The 18,747-nt window shown below is 40.9% G+C and overlaps 2 protein-coding genes and 1 pseudogene across 4 annotated transcripts in view; 1 reads left to right on the top strand and 2 right to left on the bottom strand.

Moving 5' to 3' along the window:
• Herc3 (HECT and RLD domain containing E3 ubiquitin protein ligase 3) overlaps positions 1-18,747 on the bottom strand; it is a 161,431-nt gene that overhangs the window by 30,737 nt on the left and 111,947 nt on the right. For all 3 annotated transcript variants that reach the window (XM_004665418.2, XM_045143073.1, XM_045143074.1), the window contains 2 exons: positions 16,942-17,008; positions 16,233-16,315 (listed from right to left, as the gene is read on the bottom strand). In XM_004665418.2, coding sequence (XP_004665475.1) covers positions 16,233-16,315; positions 16,942-17,008 — 150 coding nt within the window. The remainder of the gene's footprint in view (positions 1-16,232; positions 16,316-16,941; positions 17,009-18,747) is intronic.
• On the top strand, positions 3,332-5,118 carry Nap1l5 (nucleosome assembly protein 1 like 5). The gene has a single exon (XM_045143075.1). It carries the CDS (start codon positions 3,402-3,404, stop codon positions 3,906-3,908), a length of 507 nt encoding a protein of 168 aa, XP_044999010.1. The 5' UTR covers positions 3,332-3,401; the 3' UTR covers positions 3,909-5,118.
• LOC105944548 lies at positions 12,515-13,387 on the bottom strand (annotated as a pseudogene).

The following is an 18,747-nucleotide window of genomic DNA, read 5'->3' as shown; positions in this document are numbered from 1 at the left end:
ATACAGTTGTGCATTTTTGCTTGAAAGGAAAAATGGTCACATGTGCAAACATGTAATGATTCATGTACTATATCCAATGGTCTAGCTTATCCACCTTATCCACCATCATGATATTCTGACCAAGGAGCTCAAGTCACAGCCAAGGAATTCCCTTACCATGTTCTTTGTCATTCTGAAACAGCCGACTTGATAGTACAGTGGAATGGCCTTTTAAAGACAAACACATTAACAACTGGGTAGCAGTAACATGGAGTAATGGGACAGGTTCTCCAGAAAGCTATGTATGTTCTGAATCAGCATTCACTAAATGGTACTGGTTCTCCTGTAGCCAGGATTTATGAATGTAGTCCAGTAATCAAGGTGTGGAAACAGGAACAGTAACAAACAGCATCACCACTAGTATAAAGTTTTGCTTCCTTTTCCTCTAACCTTATGCTTTGCTGCCCTAGAATTCTTATTTCCAGAGCAAGGGTGCTTCAGAACAACAAACAACTTATTGAACTGAAAGCTAAGACTTCTCCTGGCTACTTGCTGATGCCCTTGAGTCAACCAGCTAAGAAAGGAATTACAGTGTTATCAGGGGTGATTGAGCTAGAGTGCCAGGGTGAAATCTAACTGCTCCTCCACAATGGAGGAAATGAAAAGCATGTATGGAATACAAAAAAGTTCTTTAGGGTACCTTTTAGTGTTATTATGCATTGTGACAAAGGTCAATGGGAAACTACAATAACCCATTCAAATTATACGTGTATGTATGTTTGTATGTACATGTATATATTTTCCAACGTTTTTTAGAAGTCTGAATTTAAAGTGTATTAAGCTGGGTATGGCAGCTCACTCCTGTTAACCACAATACTTAAGTGGTTGAGGTAGGAGGATCATAGTTAACCTGAGGACAACTTAAGCCACACAGTGAGTTCCACTTCTGCCTGGGCCAAAGAGAGAGCCTACTTCATAAACAAACAGAGAGGCAACAAACAAAACGTATGACAAGCTAATAGTGAAATTTATATCCAAAGGCAAAGGAACTAGAAAAGCCAAAACCATTCTAAAAAAGGACCAAGTGAGAAGGCTAACTATCTGATTCCAAGACTTTATTATAAAGCTCCAGCCATCAAGTATAACACTGGGAAAAGAGCAGATGCAACAGAAGCAACCACGCAAAGATGGCTGTTCTGAAAGAGGTTGTTGTAGATAACTTATCTTTTTAAAAATATATGTATATGTGTGTGTTTGTATGTGTGTGTTTGTATATGTGTGTTTGTCTGTTTGTCTGTCTGTCTATCTATCTATCTATATTGCCAGGCATAGTGGTGCATACATTTAATCCCAGTGCTTAGGAGGCAGAGGCAGGAGGATCACATGAGTTCAAGGCCACCCTGAGACTACATAGTGAATTCCAGGTCAGCATGGGCTAGAGCAAGACCCTACTTCAAATGTGTGTGTGTGTGTGTGTGTGTGTGTGTGTGTGCACGCATGTGTGTGTGTATATATATAATTTGCACATAGGGGAAAAGAGACAGAAAGAAAGAGAGAAGGGGCATGCCAGGGCTTCCAGCCCCTGAAAACGATGTGCTAACTTTGTGCATCCACCTTTAAGTGCGTACTGGGGAATCAAACCCAGGTCATTAAGCTTTACAGGCTAGCATCTTGACCACTGACCCACCTCTGCAGCCCAATGGCTTATCTTTTAAATATTAACAAATGCAATCATTTTGTAAGCTCACAATCACCAATTTCAGATCAGCCTGAGCTACATGAGACCAGATCTCAAAAATAAATAAATAAAATAACAAAGCTGTCAATCTGGCTTAAAGAAGGTAAGAAATTAAAGTGCCCACTCACTTTGTTACTAGAGAGGAAGAAGTTGATGTCTCAGATCTTAGTTCACATGATGGCACACCTCTTTAATCCCAGCACTCAGAAGGCTGAGGTAGGAAGATTGCTGTGAGTTGAAGGCAAGCCTGAGACTTAATTCAAGATCATCCTGAGCTAGAGCAAGACTCTATCTCCAAAAACAAACAAATAAACAAAAAAGAGAGAGAGCTGGAAGGATAGCTTAGCAGTTAAGGCATTTGCCTGTAAAGCCAAAGGAACCAGGTTCTATTCCCCAGGACCCACGTTAGCCAGACGCCCAAGGGGGCATTTTTGGAGTTTGTTTTCAGTGGCTGGAAGTCCTGGCACGCCCATTCTCACCCCCACCCGCGCCCCCGCGCTCTCTCTCTCTCCCCCCCTCCCTCCCTGTCCCTCCTTCTCTCTCTTTCTCTGTCAAATAAATAAATAAATAAAATATAAAAAAGAACATATACAATGCTCTCATATAAATCACAAGAAAGACTGTAAGAATAGATGCTAAAACTGTGGTGTTCCCTGGGGACAATGCTGTGTGTGTGTGTGTGTGTGTGTGTGTGTGTGTGTGTGTGTGTGTGTGTGTGTTGTGTGTGTGTGCGTGTGTACATGTTTATCTGTATATTTTTTAAGATAGAACAGGACTAAACACATGCTTCTAGCAGGATTAGAAGACTTCCTTCTCTTGGGTCCCATACTTTAAATGGCTTTGTTTTTCTTAGGCTCTCCTCCAATTTTATTCCTTTCCATAAACATTTGTGTGGATACTTCCAGAACACATTACCAAGCTGCCCCAGAGCTCTGTCATTTCCTATCCCAATACCGCACAACTACTTCCAATGTCCCCGGTACAGATTATTTGCCAGCAGGACATAAGCCAGTACGCACAAGGGCTCAACAGGGGAATAGGCTGGATGGATTCTCAGTGAGCCCAGGATGCGCTCTGCCCACAAACGTCTCCACAGGTCTCCAGAGTGGTGGAAGGGAGTTGCTGTCCCCTACTCTTGCTCTGGGCAAATGAATATGGAGGCATGTTAAGACATAATCGGAGCAGACTCAAAGCGAATAAGGCGGACAGACCACTAACTACCAAGGTGGGCCAGCAGCACTACGGTGAGATGTAGACAAAGGCTAACAGGTGCATGGCAGATTCATCCCACACAGTCAGCAGAGGAGCCCACAGTGAACGGGCTGGGAGCACACAAACAGGTCGTGACAACCTGCCTCGGGCTCCTGCTGGCACTGCAGCAGACTTTGCGGAAGTGGGGGGCAGGGGTCTCGAGGCAGGTTTTTCAAGAGCTAGGCAACAGTAGGGTAGCAACAGGAGAAAACTGGTGCAGTGTGAGCACACAGCCTCAGCTGACGGCCGGGAGCCAGTGGCTTGCCGCGCGGGGCGGGGCGGGCGCGGCCGACGTCAGCCCCGCAGCCCCCACCGCGCACTGCCGCAGCGGACCATCGTCGCAGAGCTCGCCGCAGCGCCGTAGCGAGAGCAGCCCGCGAGCCAGCTCCGACCTCTGCGGCAAGCCGGCCAGCCCACCACCGACCACCGCGCCATGGCTGACTCCGAGAAGCAGGGCCCCGCGGAGCCGCGCCCGGCCGAGGACGAGGTAATGGAGGGCGGCGCGCAGGGGGGCGAGGCGGAGGCGGCCGGCGACGGGGACAGCGCGGCTGCCCCCGCGGCCGAGGAGCCGCAGAGCGCCGCGGAGAACGCGCCCAAGCCCAAAAATGACTTTATCGAGAGCCTGCCCAATTCCGTGAAGTGCCGCGTCCTGGCGCTCAAAAAGCTGCAGAAGCGCTGTGATAAGATCGAGGCCAAATTTGACAAGGAGTTCCAGGCTCTGGAGAAAAAGTATAACGAGATCTATAAGCCCCTGCTTGCCAAGATCCAGGAGCTCACGGGCGAGATGGAGGGCTGTGCGTGGACCCTGGAGGGGGAGGAGGAGGAGGAGTATGAGGAGGAGGAGGAGGACGAGGAGGAAGAGGAGGCTGCGGGGGGGGCGGCGGCGCGGCCCGGGGACGACGACCCTCGGGCGGCCGTGCCCGACAACTCCAAGAAGTAGACGAGCAGACGGACCAGGTGGCGACGAGAACAGCATCCCCCTTTTAGTTGACATTGTGGTGGACTTTAAGAGGCTCAGGTTTTGGACCAAAATACAGTATAAATCTGACATTCCTAAAGTAAATTAAATTCACACAAGTAGATTCTGGCTAGCCCATTTCAAATTTGACTTTTCTTTTGAACAAAGAATATCAAGATATTTAAAAAGATTAAACTTAAAATTATTTTTCCTGATCTCTTCAGAAAGGACTGGACTTAAGGCTTACGCAGGGTGTCAGCAGAGAGGGAAGTATGTCACTTTAAAACCATTCATCACACCCTACCCATGACGCCCAAGCCAAGACTGAACTCTTAATGCTTAATTCTTGAGTTTTTTTAGTAGTGACATTTCCCAGCGCGGAGAAAACAACTCCAAGGACGACGTCATCTTTAAGACTTTGCTTTTGCACCCAGACATCAGCTTCACCCCCACCCTTGGCAGAAATGACACGGAGAAAGCCTGCGATGGAGACCAGACACTGCTGTTAATGAGGCTAGGGAAACTGCCATTTCAAGTTAGAAAAAATGAGAAACATGGTTCCAAAAGGGAGAGTTTAATGTGTACAATATTGTCAACATATGTATTCATTTGTTATAGTCTCATGTTTATGTGTTTTCTTTGTAGTGTGTTTACAAAAGCGTAAAAATACCCAAATGTTTAAGTATGAAATCATGTTACCTAACATTTCAGAAATATTATTTATTTGAAGAGTTGTAGAATGTAGCAGTTCTGTAAAGCATGTGTATCCAGTGTTACGTAGTTTGACCTTTGTGAAGTCTTTTCCTCGTAGCTTTTAGGATGTAACTGTGAAAATAATCAGAACTCCTCATTGAAGCTAATGTTTGGAAAAAAATAAATACTTGAAGACCCAACCTAAAGAGTGTGCCCCCATCCCTAGCTCCGAAGTAGAAAGGATTTAAGTTTGCTTGTGTTAGCTGTGCCTTCATTATTTTGCTTTGTAAATGTGACATATTAAATATAAAATGGTGCATAATTAAATTTTACTGCTTGATGACAGAATGGCATACAGGAAGGATTTTGAAGAAGAACATGTGATATAAAGATCCTTAGCTTCTTTGTACGTTTTGAATTATCTGTGAGCCAATGTTCTATAAAATATATAAGCATAAAGTTGTTTATCACTGTGGTGTTAATAAAACAGTATTTTCAAAAAAAATCTCCAACTGCCTGTATCATCATCTATCAAAGGGGGTGGGACTGGCATCTTCCTCATAGCCACCATTAAAAAAAAAATGAGTTTATCTGTCATGGTAAGTGCTGAATCATTTCCAGCTAATATAAGAAGAAGAATGAAGACACTGATGTAAATTCAACTCTCCTTCTTTCCTGCTACTAAAGGGAAAGGGGGAGACATTATTATATTTTTATGTTTTTGATTCCTTATTATTAGCAAAGATTGTGGTTCTAAATCACAAATATAGGAAATTCAAGAAGCCATCTTGTTTTGGTTTCGTGCATATAAAGTCTAAATTTTCTCTTGGAAATGATAAAACTTTACTATTATGAATATACAAAAGAAATTAAAAACCAGATGTCAATCACTTCCACCTCCCTTAAGGGTTAAAATTACCTGAAGCAAGATTTGAGCACTTTTGTAGGAAATGGAGGACAACGCTGACCTGTTGCTAATGACAACAGGTGACGACAAACAACCCGAAGGTGATACTAGACTTCTTTATGGCAAGACCAACAGAAATAAAATCAAAATAGTATGTTACATATGTCACAATTATCTTAAATGTTTTAGTAAGCAAAAACTGAAATTCAGCATTCACTGATCTCCAGAAATGGAATAGACTGCGATTTAATATTTTCTAGGTCTAGTAAAAAGCAAAAATTATTTAACAGAAGGTATTGGGAAATTTATTTTATAGGCATACAAATATTTATATAAAGAAAACCCAAGAAAGCCAACTAAAAATCTATTATATACAAGTTTATATACTGGTTGGCTAGAAATCAGGTCTATAAAATATTAATTCTAGGCATTAAAAATAAAATATGAGAGTATCTTCACTAGAAATAATAAACACATTCAATTTTAAATGCAAAGAACTGAATAATATATGTAAATATGAATGGTACAGTTAATAATCTTAATAGTTTGCCCAAATCACATAAAATTAATACTTTTAAAGAAATACATAAAGGACCTCATCCAGCTATTTTAAAAAGGAAACACTAAGTAGAAAGACATGTTTGCATACGCAGCACTAGGTGACGTGGGGCTCTGTCAAGGCTGGAAATGAGTTTTCAGCTGTGGACTCTGGCCATCCATCATTCTTTCATACAAAGACTACAAATAGGGTTTTCTAGCTACCAGTTGTAAGCCCCCCACCCCACCCCTGGCTACTTCTTCAGGAATTCAGGGATGTTTATGACGCTCCTCACAAAAAGCCAAGTGATTTCCATGTTTCCTCACTGAGCTGTTCTTAACCCTGCGGTTCCTGGACTGTTTATCTGATAGTTCATCAGCCAGCCATGAAACCTGCATGTTAGCATCTGGCAGGATACGATCCCTTCCAGACAATAATGACATGGTTTTGCAAAATAAATCTTTTTAACCCATGACAGGCCAAATTTAGCCAGCAATGCATAAAGTGTGCAGCAGAGAACAGGGCAGCAGACTCTAAGAGTGTGACACAGAAAACTGTGGCATCTTGAGGTTTAATATGTATGTAAGCTCTATGTAGCAGTTTTTCCTGCCTGCAGGTTTATACTCAGTTCATATACTTGGTCTCATCTGCACTGTACACATGTTAAAAAATGCTTTTTTATTGAGGTGAAATTCATATAACATAAAATTAATCATTTTAAATGTTCAGACATCTGTAATGGTTTCTAAACACCATTGCTAATTCATATTTTTTATTATGTGTGTTTAAATGTCTTGATATGTTGATTATTGCAAAAACCTAGGGGTTCTATTGACAAAAAATAAAAAAGAAAGAAACCAAACAGGGAACTATTGGCAAAAACTAAGAGTTTTACCTCCAGCACAGAAAAATAATTTTTTTAACCTACCTTGTCCTATATGTAGTAAGTCACAAGACCCCCATCAAAGGAGTTCTGCCCCATACTTGAGGAAGGAATGCTACACAGACAGCCCAAGAAGAATGAGCAGAAAGGTATGCTGGGGCTTCCCATTCAGTGTGCTGGCTCTAGACCATATCCTCTTAAACCCCTAACACTTCTTCCTATTTGCTTATGCTCTCATGCTTATGAAGTGAAATCTCCATAAAACCCCAAAAGGCTGGTGTTGGGGGAGCTTCTGGACAGCTTCTGAACACATAGAAGTTCTTGGAGGAGAGACAACTAGAGAGAATAAAGCATCTGTCTTCTCCTTATCCTGTCCTAGGCATCCTTTCATCTGCACCCTTCATTGATGGGAAAAGGCAGCTGTGTGTTTCCTTGAGTTGTAAGCCACTGAAGCACCCAAAGAAGGTGTAGAAACCTCGATTTACAGAGCCATCGGTTCAAAGTCCAAGTAAAGTAACCTGGGACTTACTTGCATTCGAAATCTGACATGGGCCCACTTCTATCGTGTATATTATTGCTGCTAATAGAAACCTAACTCCTCCAATGTTCAAAGTCTTTTAAAATGTAGTCCCCTGGCCAATTTATGAGTGGCCAAACAAAGTTTCCTCCAGCAACCCCTTTGTCTAACACCCATCCCTCAACTCACTGTTCTTCACCTGAAATAACAATTCAGGCTTATCAATTACTCTAATTTTTTTATCCTCTTCTCTACTTTCTAGCATCCAAATCTTAGGCTTCCAAACCTGGCTCTGTCATCTGTTCTTCCAGATGGATCTGCCCATGTTAATTTTCCTGAATGCCTTTAGATCCAATCACTCAATTTAGCATTCACTATCAATTTTTGGTTGCATAGGAGAACAGCTTATCTCCCAATGTAAACTGTTACATTTCAGTGTAGTCTCACATTTTGTCTTGTAACTGTTGATTCAACTGAATTATGAATTCAAGGAAATGTCTGCTGAATAAAGACAATGAAAGCTATTGGGGGGGGGGGGGCTAAAGGGAAGGCAGAGAAGAAAAGCTGGAACTCAGTAAGAGACACAAACACAAAAATGCCAGAGACAAAAAAGCTGACTAAGGAATAATTCGATAAAGACATGTAAAGGAATTATAAGTACAGCAACTGCCTCAACTCCAGACTGTGCTATGAACTGCCTGTGCCTGAGTGATAGCACTTTTCCACCTAGTGCAACAAAACCATGTAGCAAAGTGATGGCTCTCCAGAGTAGGAGACATTCCAATTCCACTTCCTAGGCTGCCTGCCTACCCCACTATTCGTTTCCAACACACATTATCTTGTCTGAAATCATGATGATGCAAAAGTTAAGACATCCTTTGAAAAACTAAAGGCTATATTAATCATGCATTATGGGGATATAGTCTATGAAACACACCTATAAGTGATTCATTTTTGGGTTGTTACACATGTCCAGATGGACACTCACTTGATATGGCCTCTAGATACAGTTGAGGATGAAATATTTGAGGCTGTTGCAAGTATAACAGCATACTTGTTTTACAATAAGCATTTCTGCAAGCAGGGGTATACTCTACATCATAATAGTATGCTAACTACAAAGTATACTTGCTTATTATCATTATCAAGTACTATGTTCTGTATGTGCCATTCTTTTATGTCACTGGCAGCAGCTTAGTAGGCACGTTTATATCAGCATCAGCACAGACATGAGTAACATGTTGCACTGTGATGTTATGATGGCTGTAACATCACTAAGTGACAGGAACTTTTCAACTCCATTATAATCTTACAGGATCACTTCTGTACATGTAGTCTGTCATTAACTGTCTACATACCTACCTACTTATATGAATACATGTTTTCTAAAGCAATTAATATAACTAGGAGGAAAGAGAAATAACTGGAACCAATAAATTCACTTTATAAATCTACCATAATTTCCTAATTCTAAAAATATCTTTAGAACCTTTGGAACAATAAACTTGTTCTTACTAAGGAAGTAAGTCCTGAAAATAAGCTAGTGATGCTAATAAGAATATCAACATTACAAAGATAAAGACACTTTCTTTTTGCTCCCTATCAAAAAGGGTATTGATTGCAAAATGTACTTGATTCAAGACTAGATCTCTAGAGCCAACATAATTTTTGCTGTGTACATCACAGCATCATGCCACCAAACTCTGGTATTGGTACTCACTTCTCCAAAGACAAAGCTTCCTAAATAGCCTAGACAGTTTATGTTACTGATAGCTGGGTGCTATTATGCCAAGAGAGCAACTCCAAATGCTCCAACAACAGTATGCCCATGAAGCTTGTGAGTTTGGGTTTCTAGACTAGGGAAGCTTAGTTTGCAAAGTCTATACAGACCCCAAATTTGAGAAGTTGGAAACCTGAAGCACTTCTGATTCCAAGCATTTAGGTAAGGGACAGACAACCTGGATTAGAGTCAAGCTGTCACAGTTTTTGTTAAACAGAAGTCTTATCAGTTCTATCCTTTTTCTTTTCAAAAGGAAGACTTATAGAAGAAAACCATGGCAGATCACTTTCATAGAGTGAACTCCATGTGAGTTTTGTCTGTAGCTATATAGTACATGTAAAGTTCCTGATAAAAATGTAATTTCCTGAGTGTGATAAAGATTTTTCAAAGCAACTATCAAAATGGAACCTTTCTCCCTCAAATCTGTTTTATAGTCTATTTCTCATTTCTATTTCTATTTCTTATTAATAAGCTGTCCAAGTTAGAAACTTCAGCAATATAATCAATACAAGCCCCCCTCAGACTACCCATACGTCGTCAGGTACTTGCAACTGCTGATTTTATCACTCACATATATTAACTCTGTACTGCCACCACCTCCGTTCTGGCCCTCACCGTTCTTCACTTGAGCTGCTACAACAGCCTCATACCATGGACTCTGCTTAGTTACAGTATGGTTTGTTCTCATATACTCACAAAACCAAACACCAACCATGTCCTAATCCCAGTCCTACTCAAGCCTTAATAATCTCCACTCTGAAACTATCACACCCACCCTCCATTCATGTTCTAGGTTTCACCCCACAAGCATTTAACAATCTCTAACACGTGTCAACTCTGAAAGTTCTGACTCACATTATTCCTCTGCTAAAATGTTTCCTTCCTGCATATGTATTCTTTAATGTCTAGCCCAAACCTTTTAGCCTCTCCCCCTAGTTCCATGGTACTTGGGTTGTAACTCTTATAACATATACCATAATCTGTTACTGGTAAAGGACAGTCATGGACACTATTCATGTACACTGACCCTTCTCAACTCAGTTTGAGTTTCTCATGCAAAGATGGACAGAAGTCACTCATCTGCTGTACTCTGCAACATGCCTGGTACATAATAAGCACCTAGTATTTGTAATGGGAATTAATGTATGTGCATATTACAATGCTTTAATGCAGATGTAAACAAAAATGAATATCTTCTTTCCTCTACAGAGATAATGCAGGGATTAAGAATCATTCTGAAAAAAATCATGGGCTGGAGAGCTGGTTTAGCGGGTAAGCGCTTGCCTGTGAAGCCTAAGGACCCCGGTTCAAGGCTCAATTCCCCAGGACCCACGTTAGTCAGATGCACAAGGCGGTGCATGCATCTGGAGTTTGTTTACAGTGGCTGGAGGCCCTGGCGTGCCCATTCTCTTTCTCTACTTCTTTGTCTGTCACTCTCAAATAAATAAAATAAAATAAATAAAAACAATATAAAAAATCAAACATACTAGGCCTTTAATCTCAGTACTTGGGAAGCAAAGGTAGGGGCACTGTGATGAGTTCAAGGCCAGTCTGGGGCTACAGCATGAGTTCCAGGTCAGCCTGGGATACAGTGAGACCCTGCCTTAAGGAAGGAAGAAAGGAAAGAAGGGAGGGAAGGAGGGAGGGGGAGGGGAGTAAGGGAATTAGGGGAAAGGGAAGGAAGGAAATCAAAAGTACTTATATTTTCATGATTCAGGGAGATGTAACCTCTATTACAAATTCTTCAGCAAGTAAGCACTCTAGTGATGTTCTGAGGTGTGTGTGTTGTTTTGTTTTTGTCTATAGATTCTGGTTTTGAACTCTTTCTCCAAGGAAAGTTATAAAAACTCTGATCTTCCCCACCTTTCTCTGACCAACCTTATCTGACAGTAGATAATAAGACCCTCATTTCAGAAGGGATTCTATCCCATAATAGGAAAAAGGAATGCTACACAGACAGCCCAAGAAGAAATAGAACAGACAGGCCTAGCTGGGTTCCCCATCCATCCTACTACCATTAGATATGTAAGGAAATCTCCATAAAACCCCAAAGGACAGGTTTCAGAGAAATTCCAGAGAGCAGCACATTCAGAGGTCTCTGGAAGGTAGCCTATAAGCTCCACTTTATCCATACCTTGCCTTATGCATTTCTTCCTCTGTATTCATGATAATATTTTTATGGGAAAATAGCTCACAATTAATTGCAGTAGTTTAAATTGTACAAGTTTTTGATATCTGCCCTCCCACCCTCTATTTAGTCTTTGAAAATAACAGCAAAACATCACCAATCACAAGTTAATGAGTTTAATAAGTTTACCCCTTCATTTCCTATTTGTAAAACCCAATATTCCTTTGAAATACCAATCAGACCTAGCAGTGAAACACAGTAAATTTACATCTTCCAGAGTTGACCAGTTCAGATTCTCCAAGCATTTTGTATTCAGTAGCACTTATCCAGAACTGGTATCCTCCCCTAGCTGGGGAATTTTAAATGTATCAGTGGGTAGGGAGGACTTATTTTTCCTTCAAGGGGAAGAAAGAATAATTATTCCTCAGAACCCAACCAATCTGGCTGTGAGGTCTATCATTTTTATTTTTTATTTTTTTATTTTTTCAGTAGAGCCAGAGAGACCAAAACCTAACCTGAGTTACAAGAAACAAGACAGTGATAGCTAGAAAGGGACACTCAGCAGGAACAGCTGAGATTCTCCTTCACCTTCCACATCCAATGTATATGCTTCACAGAAAAACAATAACAAATTCAAAAAATACAACAGAATTACAAAACCTATTCATCCCAGGGTGCTGGCAGGCCTGATGGAGAGGTGGGAGGGTAATGGCACAGGGAGAAAAACAAAGAATTCAAATCAGTCTAGGCACTTGGGCTGGCAAATGCTAGAAAAAACCTGGAAAACCTGTGGTCTTTTGAGACTCATGGTGGTAGTAAAACTCCAAGTACTGGTCTGCGGAAGAGTCTGCCTTAAGTACACCAGAGACAAAGACTCCAGTTCCTCACAGAGAAGCAAATATGCAGAAGGTCTTACCCAGTGGGCCCTGCCTTGCAGTGCAGAGTGGGGATGGGGGAGAACAAGGAACAAAATTTCTGCAGCCTCCATCCAATCCCACCCATCTCCTTTACATAACAGGGCCCAGTAGCCTGCAGCAGCCTTCAGTTTCACAGGAGATAGATGCAATGAGGGGAATTTCTCTACAGGGGTTGAGCTGCTCAGGGCTGACTACAGGGAGACTGTCTTGTGGAATAGTCTGCTGTTAAGAACACCGCCAAGGAGAAAAGGCACTGTTGGAAAGGTATGCTTTCCCAGGAGTCTTTGCTTTATTGGTACTGATGATGAATAAAGCAAACAGGATAGAGAATAGGCAGCCACTGATAATGCAGGAGGACTGCACTGCTATGAGGAAAGCCAAAAGCAAGCCAATCCAAAGTAGTAAGGTTGATTCCTTTCTGTCTGACAATAGCTGGTGCATTTCAATACCTTTATTGAACCACTGATACTCAAGAAGTACAGTGAGTAAAGAAGTGACATATGTAGCTGACTAACCAGATGACCAACAAGATGGATGGGGAAGAGACTCACAGACATGCCCTGGACAAGGAAAGGAGCCTGCAGCAGAAAGGTAAAGAGCATGTCAGCAGTTATTTTGCTGACACTGGGGAATGGATGAGTCCTGATACCTCAAATGCCAGCTCAGCTGTCTTGAAACCAAACAACATTCACAACTTTGCTAAGTACAAACAGCACCCAAAGAGCCCTAAAATGGAGGTGAGGAAGAAGTCCATGACCAGACATCTCCATGGAGCGGTGGGTCACCAGCAATCCAGGCTGTTACTGACTGAAGCACAGGAATAAACACTCAGTACAAAAAGAGGAGACTGACCCAGAATGTTCCATCGTTCCAAGCACAGCACTGGAAAATTCTAACGATGCATGGCTCTCTCTCCTGTTTTCACTTTATTCTCTGTGTTCTCTTCTTTGTCTGAACAATACTTGCCCTTCTTCAGTGCTGCTCTTCCCTTTTTTTCTGGATCCAAGCATCTAGCTTTGAGATGGTACAAATGCCCCAGGTAACGTCTTTGATTCTCCTACCAAGGTCCTGGGGGACAACTGGGACACTGGCAGCCATCTCTTCATTATCCAGACTATCAATTATACAGAAAGGGAAGGACCCTAAAGTCTCTCATCAAAGCAGACCCTGCAGCCCCGTTGCCTTGGCCCTGCTCCAAGCACTCCCCCTCCCACTGTGGCCCCACTTGGCTACTCAGACTGCTGGCTGCCTACTGGGACTGCACTCACACTGGCTATCCATCATAATATTATTTATAATCAATTGTTAAACATAAGTAAACATTTCACTAAGTTATGGGACCCACTAAACAAATTACTTGATCTTGATAAGGGGGTTATAGAAAATAAAATTTACAGGTTAACTAGCCAGAAGCATAGGTCAAACAACTTGGGCCTTGAGATGGGTATTTGAAGCGAAGGAAGGAAGGCTATCCTAGGGGAAAGAGATCTTATACTGAGTTCATGTAGATAGTTATTATGGCTATATATGCATAAATAGGAACTGTTCTCCCAAAGGGCTCATGTGTTGAAGACACAGCCCTCAGCACATGGTACAGTAAGAGGTGACTGTATGGTCAAAGTGCTAACTTCATCCATTCAGGAGTTCATACCTAATGGGATCTTAGGTGGTGGGTCCTATTTGGAGGAAGCAGGTCACCAATGATAGGCCTTTGAGGGGTATATCTTAACCCTGGCCTCTTCCTCGCTCTTTTCTCTCTGGCTGCCATGAGGTAAGCAGCTTTCCTCTGCCATACCCTGTTACTATGATGTTCAGTCGCACCACCTTAGGCCCATGGCAATGGAGCCAGCCAACTGTGAACCAAAATAAATCTTTCCTATTTTCAACAAGTTCTCTCTACTCATTTGTCATAGTAATGAAAAGTTGGACTAACACAATAGTGTTGATCACAACTGAATTGATTTGGAGAATAAGCATCTGGTATCTGTTACAAAATTAATTGCATATTTACTCATGAGAAATCCACACAATGTTTAGGGTCATAAAAGCAATCAGCTGTGAAAGCATAATATGAAAGATCAATCGAGGCTAAGTTTGAGTTGATTTCTCCATGTCCATGTACACTCTTTTGTGTGTGTGTGATGTGTGGTATATGCACATGTATGTAATAGACATGTGCCCCATAATGTGTGTGGAGGACAGCGAGAATGTCAGGTGTCTTTTTCTTATTGCTCAACCACATAGTTCCTTGAGATGGGGACTTTCCCTCAGCTTAAAGCTTCTGACAATCAGCAAACCCCAGAGATTCTCCAGTTTTTGACTGCACAGACTGAGGTTACAAAGGTGTGCAGTGGCAATCAGCCTTTTATCTGGGTCCTGGGGAGTCAAACTTGGCAATATCTAGCCAAAAGGTCATCATGATTAAGCAACAAGAACTCTTTAAGTGCTGAGCCATCTCCCCAGCCTATACACATACTTCTATAAGATTTATTCATTCAATACATATTTTGTAGCATTTTGGTGTCACTCTGCTAGGAGGTAGAGACTCTGTGCTAGATGCTAGGAGTTCAAACTATCTCACTTTGTTCTCTAAATTATCCACAAGCTAGGCAGAACAATTATTATAACCATTATTTTACAGGGCTGGGGAGATATCTCAGTGGGCAAAGTGCTGACCTCACAAGCACAAGAATGCAAATTTGACCCCCAGAACCCACACAAAAATGCTGGGTAGGGTAGCATATGCCTGTAATACCAACAACTGAAGGTAAGGACAGGAGGATCCTGTAGTTCAGTGGCTTTGCAATGGAGACCTCCAGACCAATGAGAGATCGTTTCTCAAAAACAAGGAAAGACAAAAAAGGTAGGGTTGTGGAGGTGGATCAATCAGTGGGTAAAATAACTTACTCTGCAAGTGTGACAACCTGAGTTCAAATACCCAGAACCCACACAAAAACAGAAATACACATGTGCCTATAATCCCAGTGTGCTTATTGCAAGATAGGAGTTGGAGATAGGAGAATACTCTGAAGATTGTAGGCCAGTTACCTGGTATCTACAGCACTGAACAAGGTAGACAGGAAAAACTAACATCTGAGGTCATCCTCTAACCTCCATATGCATGCCAATATATGCACACACCCATCACACACACACAAAACAAGAGGTGGATGGCATTTATGAGGATAACACCTGAGCTTATATTCTGGCCCCTATACATGCCTGTACATATACATGTGCCCACATATATGAACCGACCTCCATAACACACACATGCACACACACATCTTTTATAGATGAGAAAACTAAAAACTGAAGGCTAGGGAGATGGCTCAGTAGATAAAGCATGTGTCACTCAAGTGTAAGCACCCAAGTTTGGATTCTCAGACCTCACATAAAGCTAGAATCTGTGATGACTTTCTATATCTCAGCATGCCTAGTAAGAGAGGAGACAGGATAATTTTCTGGAAGCTCATGGACCAGTTAGCCTTGTGAACGGAGCCATGAGTAAGTGACCCTACCACCAAATGAGATGGAAGGTAAGCAGTGACCTCAGAAAGTTGTCCTCTAACCTCCATACGTGTGCTGTGGCATGCATGTACCCATACTTACACCACTCACACACATGTAAATGTGCACGCATGCACACACCCCCTGTAAGTGAACAGTTTATGTGACTTAGTGACTTACTTTGTTTCAAAGTCAGTAAGATGTAGATCTGGAGCTATGTAGTTATCCCCTAAATCTAGAAGTTTCTCTAGTATTAAAAACTCATTGCAATCTTCAAATTCTTGCTCTATAGCCCTTACTTCCTCTGTGGAAGTATTAAAATGTAACTTCAATCATTTTCTGAAAAGTCTAACTGTCAGAAAATACCAGTAATCTTAATGGTGGACAAACGCATAATTGTAAAATTATTTTCATGTCAAAGGTCAGGACTAACCTGTTATCTCTGCACACAATCACTTTGTCGCCCCCAGGGATCAGCTTTTTCTGTTCAATTACTCCGTAGCTTTCTCGGCAGATCTACAGTTAAGGTGGAACAAGAAATGAAGTGGTAATTTTGTTTACCATTTACCTTTCCAGAACACAAATGACTGAGAGACTTTAGGAACAAATGTAACTCGATGACTATTATTACAGAAAATGTGGGGGAGAATAAAAGTTCTAGTCAGAAAACATCAACACTTTAAAAAACATCTTTTATGTTATAAAGTTACCAAAAAAGGGAATCAAGAAGAAAATAAGATGAACTATAAGAGCTTGTGTATGTCAGAAATAAAGAAGGTTAATTTCAGGCTAGAGAGATGGATTAGCAGTTAAGCGCTTGCTTGTGAAGCTTAAAGACCCCAGTTCGAGGCTCAATTCCCCAGGACCCACATAAGCCAGATGCACAAGGTGGTGCATGCATCTGGAGTTCATTTACAGTGGATGGAGGCCCTGGTATGACCATTCTCATTCTCTCTCTCCCCCCTTCTTTTTCTCTCTCTGTTGCTCTCAAATAAATAATTTTAAAATGATTAATTCTTTAGCAATAATTTGATTCAAATAAGTTTCTGGTTTGTGTTACTGGATTTGGAGAACCAATGTTGATTATGATTTATAATCATGATAAAGGAGATAGATACAATCATAAGTACAGAAATTCTTACCGTGAAATTGAGGCAAAAAGTCTCCTCAATATCTTCACCAGCATAATCTAAAAGCTCTTGAAGACTCCTGATGATGGTAGGAAGGGGGAAAGATAAGTTAGACACTGCAATGCTGCATTTACCTCAGTTGTATGTCTAGATCATTTGTAAGCAAATCTAAATGCGAAGATTCAGACCAACAGAAAGCTGTGTACCTAAACCTTGAAGAGAAATACAGCAATAGACCTGTATTGTTTCCTTTTCCTACTGACAATAATGACTGGATTTATGAGGAAACGAAGATGAATCACATTTGACATATTTATTGCTTGGAATTATGTATGAGAATATGGTACTACAATGACCTACAAACTGGCTTTACCCATGATCATTAGTGAAATAATCCTTATATCATTTTTTAAAAAGCCACAAAGACACCTTATCCATTCAGTAATCTTAGTGGTGGACAAACACACAATTCTAAAATATATAATTCCAAGTTTCAGAATTATAAATGTTGAAATCCTGAAAGATCAAAACCTTTAATGTTTTAAAACAGGATGAAGAAATGGCTTAGTGGTTAAGGTGCCTGCCTGCAAAACCTAAGGACCTATGTTTGACTCTCCAGATCCCATGTAAGTCAGATGCACAAAGGTGAGGCAAGTGCAAGGTCGCATGTGCTCACTAAGTGATGCAAGCATCTAGAGTTCTATTGCAGTGGGTGAGGCCCTGGCATGCCAATTCTCTCTCTCTCTCTCTCTAAAAAAAAAAAAAATAAGTTTAGTGTTTAAAATAGCTAAAGTCTAAACTTCCAAAATATAATTCTAGAAACAATAATTTTGAAAATTCTTTATGAGTCTCTTTAGCTTGGTGATACAGCACTTACCTAGCATGCACCAGTTCCTGGTTCAATCCTCAGTATTATAGCAAGCAAACAATAGCAACAACAACAACAAAAAAAAACCCACCACCTAAAACACATTTATTTACACTCTTAAAGGGGAATTTGAGAAACATAAAAGCACATGACAATATTTAATTGGCTATTTTACACAATAAAATAGGCAAGCAATATATATGTATTACAAGCATGAATAGGGATATACAACAGTTATACATTGTAACAGTTATGAAGCAAATAAACCATACTCATACAAAAAAAGACCAAGTAAGTGAACTGCATAAAAAAAAAAAAAGCCTCTCTTTTTGGTAATTATGAACACCAGGTTTGTAACAGTGGCCATCTAAAATGAAGTGAAAAACAACCTAAATCTTGTGAAGAGATGGGTCCAACATCACAATGGGTCACCACCAAATATGTAGTTACCCAAAGAACTAACTAAGATCTTGAGAAATGTTGTCTTTTACAAATACAGATAAACAAAAAGGACTCTATTTGCTAAAGAAGTTAAAACATTTCTATATACATACACAAAGTCAGTGTTGAGACAACACATTTTCATGGAGCCAGACTTGCCAAAAAATTGCATAAGACACATAACGTCTAAGTCTTTACATTCTATCTCCAGTTTTGGAAACTATGCAAAGATGAATCACGAAGTACAGAAAATTGTTTTTAAAAATCATGCTAGCAATTTAAAATAGTGGGAAAAAAAACATACCAAAAAAGAAAGCATGAAGGCCACTGAGGTATAAATCCTGGAATCCAGGAACCAATAAGTCTGTAGTTCTATTTCCCAAGGCAAGAAATTCTGCCCAGATCTCAGAGACAGGATAGTTGCCCTCCGTAATTATTCCCCCCAGTTCACTGCCCACAGCAGCAGTGATTGGATGGTGCCCACTTCACAATCTTCCCATGTGGTCCCT

Source organism: Jaculus jaculus, chromosome 2, assembly GCF_020740685.1.
Source record: "Jaculus jaculus isolate mJacJac1 chromosome 2, mJacJac1.mat.Y.cur, whole genome shotgun sequence".
NCBI lineage: Eukaryota > Metazoa > Chordata > Mammalia > Rodentia > Dipodidae > Jaculus > Jaculus jaculus.
The sequence above is the reverse complement of the archived record's forward strand: the minus strand, read 5'-3'. Positions and strand labels throughout refer to the sequence as shown.

Excerpts from the sequence above, each read along its gene's own strand:
- Nap1l5 (XM_045143075.1), top strand. The coding sequence starts at position 3,402 with ATGGCTGACTCCGAGAAGCAGGGCCCCGCGGAGCCGCGCCCGGCCGAG.